The sequence below is a fragment of the Cebidichthys violaceus genome, unplaced genomic scaffold (genome assembly GCF_023349555.1).
Source record: "Cebidichthys violaceus isolate CVI_PGR_0920_01 unplaced genomic scaffold, fCebVio1.0.p SCAF_47, whole genome shotgun sequence".
NCBI lineage: Eukaryota > Metazoa > Chordata > Actinopteri > Perciformes > Stichaeidae > Cebidichthys > Cebidichthys violaceus.
Window position 1 is genome coordinate 1297114 of NW_027176672.1, and position 7500 is coordinate 1304613.

Sequence of the window (7500 nt, forward strand, 5' to 3'; positions counted from 1 at the left end):
TCCTTGTAGTTTGGGTAGAACGTCTGCTCAATCAGAGGGAACTTCTCTGCGCCCAGCTTTCTGTGCGTGTTGATCAGCTGAGCAAACTGGACACACAAAAAAAAGTCATGCATAACTTTTTATTTACAGAGCAATTGATTGACTCAATTCATTACTGAGTGCCTACCGCCCACGGCTTGTCACACAGGTTGTAGATGGACTCCAGCGAGTTGATGCACGGGACTCCTCCGTACTGCAGGCCGATGACCAGGTTGCGAAAATCTTCATTCTGGGTCATGCTGAAGGCATGCTGACGAATGAGGACAAAGTCTGGCTTGAAGGACCTGCAAAATGAAATCAGAGCAGAGGAAAAACAACAACAAGAAACTGTGATAAGTGATGACAGCAATGAGGACACACAGCATGATTAGACTATGATGACTTCAGTGTGTGTGTGTGTGTGTGTGTGTGTCTCACCTGATCACCTTGGTGGCGTTCCTGAGGACCTGCATGTTAACGTTGCAGGTCCCGTTGGCGTGAGCCACAACGTTGATCTCATTGAATTCAGCCTGAGGAGTTAATGATTGGAGAGGTGTGTGAGGACGGAGTGCTTAGAGCGCCGAGTGCTTATTTAAATCAGAGAACACTGGCTCGGCAGAACGCACCTGCTCCACTTTGATGTCGTAGTCTCCGTGTATCTTCTTTCCCCGGAACAGCTTCGCCCTGGTTCAAACAGAAACAACTTAACGTGGGAACAAGAATAAGGATTCCTGATGACAACAGCCTGGAATGTGAGTTCATGTTGAGTGTCTGTACAGAGCAGACTCTTCAAACTGCTGATGCACAGCCTCTCCAACACGTCTTGGTAGCGTTAAAATATTACAACGCTTCTCCAGGCTGCGTCATCTTTAAAGGCAAGCCGTCGACAGCACACACACACACACACACACACACACACACACACACACACACACACACACACACACACACACACACACGTGCAATTACTGCACACTAACAAAGGATGACACACAGGTAACATTCCTATTCAGAAAATGGCTTCACTTGATCTCGTGATTCAGCACTTTTTTAAAACGTCTCTCGTCTTTGTGGCTTGAATAAAAATGGCGCAGGCGGGCCCTTCTTCTTTTAAATCCTTCGGCTTTGGAAGCTGCAGAAGCCAGACAGCGATTTTGTTCGGTGTTAACGAGGAGTTTGATTTCTTCGTGTTATTTTCTGGGGATGGACCTGACAACATAAGCTTCAGCTGTAGAAACTACCGGAGCGATCTACAGTGAATCAATTTACTAATGTGGGGCCCAAAAAAAAGAACTCGTTCCTTCAGTTTCAGGGTTGATTCTGGTTTCCTTCTTACAGCTTCAAGCTCATATACTAACAGCCATCTGCTGCAGTGCAACAGTGTGTGTGTGTGTGTGTGTGTGTGTGTGTGTGTGTGTGTGTGTGTGTGAATTGGTGTGATGAAGGATATTATGAAACCCATTTTCACACAACAGGATTTGCAGAATGTCCACGTTTCAGCATGGCTGTGTCGATGCATTCCAACGGCCTGCTGTGGAGCTCTCACTGCGTCTTCCTCTCAGTTCGTATCGCCCCGCTGTCACGTATCCTGCACTCCCTGCCAATTTAGTGCGGAGCTAAAGCTGAATAATTCATTCCCAGGCTAATTGGGGCACAGGGAACTATTTGGCTGTGGTGGAGAACAAGCGTTGGAATATGAATCAGTGCTCCTGTATCTGAGGAATATGAAAAGCCGAGCCTGTGAGGAACAGCTCTGTGCATCCAATGCATCCTGTAAACGGAGAAACACCGAAGGACGCCTCTGACTTTATTCTAAATGGTAATCTCTGTCAGCGTGGGGAATGCAGAGTGTTGTGTCTGATCACTCTGCATGCTGAGCATGGAGGCCATCAGTTCTTATGCATTAATATGCATTCGTGTTTGACAGGAAGCTCCTCTGGTTAAAATCGAGCTTTCGTACATTTTGTTAGATGTTAGCAATATTTCTGTCTTTACCATGATATCGTATGCTGGCCTTAACACTGGAGTTAGCCTCAGTGGGCGTTGAGCCTACCTGCTCACTGAGATGTTTATGGATCATTCTTTTGTAAGAATCAATATGTGTCCTCTTGACTTGAATTAAACGAGACGAGAAACCAAACAAGACAAAAAAAACAAACGTGTTCCTCTTTAGTGATTTTAAGAGTGAGTCCAATATGGACAAGACACACAATGAAGCGACTCCATTAACGGTTGAAGGTCTTCAAATTCAAAAATCATCTTATTACTGGGAGATATTTTTGTTTAATTCAGATGATTCAGATGAGAGCTTGGCTAGCGCTTAGGAGAGCGTGCTGAATTTTAATGTCTGCTTGACATTCACTCTCACACGTGAGTAGTGTTTGAGAAAAGGTTAAGCTCACACTACAAAAGAGAATCCCCCCCCCCCCTCCCCCCCCCCCCCCCCTTTCTATGTTTTTAATTTTGAACACTGGATAAAAAAGGAACCAATGTTCCTGCTTTAAGTCGAGCGGCCTCATGGAGAGAATAAGAGAGCGGTGCATGTCGACCATTAGTCTGATAGGTGCGACGGTGGAACATCTGCTCCTCCTGTCGTAAGAGCAATTTATAGCGCAGGATTCCTGGCACAAAGCCAACCTCCCCAGAGGCCTGGCAGCTTCATCCAGCGGGTAGACAGGCTGTCTGAATGACGGAGGGCTTCTGTCTCTCTCTGCGCTGTGACTCTAAAAACCTTTATGATTTCATCAGCCCACGTTTTATCCTCCAGTTAACTATTCCCCTCAACACAACCTGTTACACAACAAAGTCCTTGTTCAAATACGGGAATTAATGTTTTCTTCATATGGCTGAGTCTAAGACTGCAGGACATTAAGAGTCTTCTTCTTGAATACTAATTAAAGCATCTCAGACACTTCGATGATCCTCATTTGTTACTGGTAGCTGGTAAACAGCTAGAATTGATTGTAATGTCCTTGATAATATCTATATCTATGTCTATATATCATCTGGGATTTGGCTCATTTGAACTGAAAAGTAGATGCTGAAGGCCGAGCCATCTGCCAGATGCAGTTAGTCTGGAGGACTCTTCCCTGATTTCATTCTGCGTGCCTCGGAGCCACCGGTGCTCATCACTCTGGCTTCCATCTGCGGAGGGCGGGCAGAAAAAACATCCCATCACCAAATGAGATACAGAGTCTCAGACTCAAGGTGTGCCAACACTACAGAGGATATTAGAGGTTTAGCAAAAACCTGCATGATAATAAAGAGGCATTTCATCCTCTTATAGCTTGCCAGCAGCTGTGTTTGTTGTGGTTTCCGTCCCTCCTCTGTGAGACCTGAATACAAAGCGTGTGTCGTTTCAGACACGTCTGCGCTTTCTCCTCTGAATCGTCCACGTGATGTTTGTTTCGCACTACGTACGCATCTATAAGCTACACCGCTACCGAGTAAACTAAGGTTGATTTGTGCTGCCCTGCTGACTTACAACCACTGGGTGAAAGGTCGCACGACAGCAACCAAAACAAACCAAAAGCCTCGCGCTCAACTCGGTGATATCATGAAAAATAGATGCAGCACTCAGACAGAGGAAGTCCTTCTGAATGAGGCGTTCCATCCGACTCTCCTCAGTGGATGTGTATTACACACATGAAGCAAGAAAGCATAATGTCAGCGCAGGAAGTCACTTGACATTTTCCATCAACTACAGACACACTGCTTCATATCAGATATGGTTAAATACCGACAGTAAGGACAATGGAGTGTGAACAACTGCATCGCAGCCCAACCTGCTCGATGGTCTCACCTGGAATGACCTGCGGTGAATGGCGTGGTTTTACTGTAATGGATTACAATGCGCTCCTCTGCCAGAACTGCACTGCAATCCTTATTCCTCAACAAGCCGCTTGCTTTTTCCGCTCACAACAAATGTGGAACGAGTGAAGCAAAAGGCTGGCATCCATCCCGCAGAGGAGGGTCTGATCTTATTAATATTGACCGACGGTTCTGTTCTGTACGCGACTAGTCCTGCACACATAAACAGGATAAGTGGACGCTGCAAGGCCTCCTGACTCAGCGAAGCCGCTAGCCTACACTATTTGTGTGATTTGTCGTGTTTTGGGGGAAATCTCCTCAGAAGATCCGACTGAATCCAGCCGTGTATGTATCTTAATTCAGTCACACACAGGCGGCATATTAACCTTGATGTACAACATGACGCCCTGCGTGTGACGGCCCATTAGCTAATTTCACTTCAATTCTAAACTACCAAAGACTCTGATCAACGCTTAAAGAAGGGAAATGAAGATTTTATTAACATTTTATTTCCATGCCGCGTGAAAGTAGTCTCTGTGTGCTGTAGTGAGGCATTATAGATTATAAATAAATAACTACAGAGAATTCTGCCCTGACTCGCATTGTAGCTCCGTTTTACTTTCCTCTCATTTCCCTTTACATCCTCGAAAACACACGACCACTAAACACACGCGTACTTTAATAAGTAGTCAAACATGATGCCTTTTTGTCTTCTTCTTGTCGCTGCTTGCTCTTTTGTTTTCGGTGTGTTTGAGTCTAGTTATCCCCCTTGTGTGATATGTTTCATTGGTATTGCACTATTTTAAAAAAAAGGCAGAATAATGTCCATAAATTCCACACAATAGGAGGACATGTCAGTCACATAGAAGGACCGGGTGACTATGTGGGGCATCCAGCCGCACAGCTCCAGCGCACACATTGCTGTGCAAACAAGTGTTGATCGTGTGGGGATAGAATGACCATATTCTGTACTTTTCGACAAAAGATATCCATCTCAAAAATCAATAAGTTTCCTCTGTGTGCATACTCGTTCAGAGCACTTTACATCTGACCCACAGCTGACTGACAGAGTCGCTTGTTTCAAGCTACCTCTGAGTAAGATCCCTCAGGACATGAACTGTCAGTGCAGCGGCTTAAATGCCTTAACGTAAAGCCTGCGCTCTTAACATTAATGACACAACGGTCCCATCTCACAGCTGGATGGGAAATATAACCAACGCGGATGATGCTATTTAATTTGACTCTATGCGATCGAGCTAATGGAAGCCCTGTGCGCCACGTGCCGCAGTTAATTACGATCCCCATGTCAGTGCGGGGCATGTCATGTGACCTCCTATCCGTGAGCGGGGGGGGAAGCCCCATCGATGGAGGGAAAGCACTGCAGTACTTAGACTGCCTCCCAAGAAATAATGTACATTTGCCACTTATGCACAACCTGTGGAACATCTGTTTTTTAGAATGACAATATTATCAGTTATTTTAATTAATGTAGCAGTTTATTTTTTAATAAACCCTACTTTCTATTTCTCCAATATGTAGAACAAAACAAAGCCACAGAAAAGCCCATCTTACTACACAGACAGAATAGAGGACAATAAAAAGCATCCATCTTGGTGTAATGTCATTACCGCTGAGAATCAATGGACCGTGTTTGCTCAAGCATTGGCTGCCTCGTTGTATTACTGTAACACTGGCATGCCGAACCATCAAACCACAGCAGCGGTGCCCGTTCTCATCCGCAGGGCGCATGATGCATGTTGTTTCAGTGGTTCTTTAACCCTTTACCTCACTGCTACATCAAAGGCATCACGTGGAGAGAAATCAACACGAAGGACGAGCAGACGAACGATGCACGGCCCAGAAAGCATTCGAGGAGACAGAGCAGAGCAACACATTGTCTTACCACTCCTGTTGTGGTTCGTCAATCACCAGGAGAATCTTGAACTTCTTAGGTGTCGTGACTTGGGTCTGCTCCACCAGCCCCGCCGAGGCGGCCGTCTGCTTTACAACGTTGGTGATGGAGCTGAAGAAGCCCGCTCCGCTGGACTGAGACGGCTGGGGTTTCCTCTCTGGAGCAGGAGAAGTGGCTGGGGGAGAGGGCCCAGTTGTAGGAGACTTGGCAGGGGTGGTGGAGGCAGGTGGAGCGGGCTGAGCGCCGTCGGGCCTCTGGAGGTCGGTCATGTAGCCGTTGGGCAGGTTGGAGATGAACGTGCTGTCCGAGAGACGCCGACGCAAATAATTCATGGCTGCAGCTCAGAGGGGAGAAGAGTCAACAAGAGAAATGATTCTGCAGAGGAGTCCCCGTTCCCAGTGTGCAGCTGATAATGGCTGAGCTCTCAATGCAAACTCCCAGCGAGCATCCTCAGAGCTCCCCCTCGCTGGCGGTGACGCGACACTCTCCCTCGACCAATCCCCTCTTCCCTGTGCTTTCCTCCAGCATTGCAAATGATGCTCAGGCCGTGCCTCTCCTCCCTCATCTCGTTCTCTCCTCTTCTCCACTCTAACTGCCGTGCATGCCTTGCCTTGCCTACCCCTCCCCCATTCCCTGCTGCCTCATAGGCGTCACGCTTCTTTGAACCACTGCATATAAAATAGAGGAGTTTCCTATGTAAGCGCAAGAGGGTATAGAGCACTACATCATAATAGCCATCCTCCAGGCTCCCGCTGTTCCATGTGGGTTTTTGGGGGTTTTTTTCTGCCCTGTGTCCATGCACAGTGTCTCTCTGTGTGTGAAACGCAGCCGTGAAATCTAAAATGGCTGTTTGGACTAGTGGGCAATGTTGAATGAGAGGACGTCAGCAGCAGTCCCCTGAGACTCAGAAGCATGCAGTAAATCCTCTTTTAATTGATTTATAGAGCCACTTACATTTACAGTTTTACAAATTACAATTTGCCAACAAGACACACTTTACTTCAGCAGCACAAAGTATTTAGTATTACTATATTATCGGCCACTTCACAAAAAAATATGATGAAAAGCAGATATCTTTGAAAAAGTGTTCATTACTAATTTTGAACCCCAAACAACCTTATGATGAAGCAAACAGACTGTCCCTGTACTCCTCCTTATGATGCATTAATAGGCTGCTGTTTCATGATTTAATTGGAATATACAAGGAATATGAAGGAACTAACGCTGTGTGATGAAACCATCACAGAGCTCCATGTCTCCGGTGAAAGATGGATATTTTGAAAATGCATCAATAGCACGTCAATCCTACATACTGCACATCTGGTCAAGGAGCTGCACGGTTCATGCAAATCTGAAACGCACAAACATTGACTCTTAAAGGGAAAAACTGAGGAGTTATGCATCTTATTACTAAGGCGATGGAATCTTTAATCGTCAGCATGAATATATATGTTTCTACCAAACAACCATGGAGCTGCTGTAGTTGACAGGTGCCCTCACACTGGTGAAATTCTGCTGGGCCGGTTAAAAGCTGATCTTTGAGCAAACTCCCTCGGCCGTCAGGAGATTTAGAGTGCAGTGACAGGCGCAGGCCGCCGCCGGGACATTAGGTGATTAGATCAAATGTGGTAAATATAGCGTCAGGCTACTTGCACGGAAAGACTCAAACCTACGGTGCATAAGCTGCGAAACAGCTGAACTTGTGGACACTTTAAATAAATGAACAATATGCGGTCCAATGCTGGGACGTTGGAACATAA

General features: G+C 46.1%; 1 protein-coding gene across 1 annotated transcript in view; it reads right to left on the reverse strand.

Annotated features, from left to right (window-relative positions):
* syn2a (synapsin IIa) overlaps positions 1–6560 on the reverse strand; it is a 10626-nt gene extending 4066 nt beyond the window's left edge. The window contains exons 1-5 of the mRNA XM_068729735.1: positions 5732–6560; positions 645–702; positions 457–548; positions 167–323; positions 1–86 (exon numbers count right to left, since the gene is read on the reverse strand). The exon at positions 1–86 is cut by the window's left edge and continues 4 nt beyond it. Of these exons, the coding sequence (XP_068585836.1) occupies positions 1–86; positions 167–323; positions 457–548; positions 645–702; positions 5732–6072 (734 nt within the window). The 5' untranslated portion in view covers positions 6073–6560. The remainder of the gene's footprint in view (positions 87–166; positions 324–456; positions 549–644; positions 703–5731) is intronic.
* Between the last annotated feature and the right edge of the window lie 940 nt (positions 6561–7500).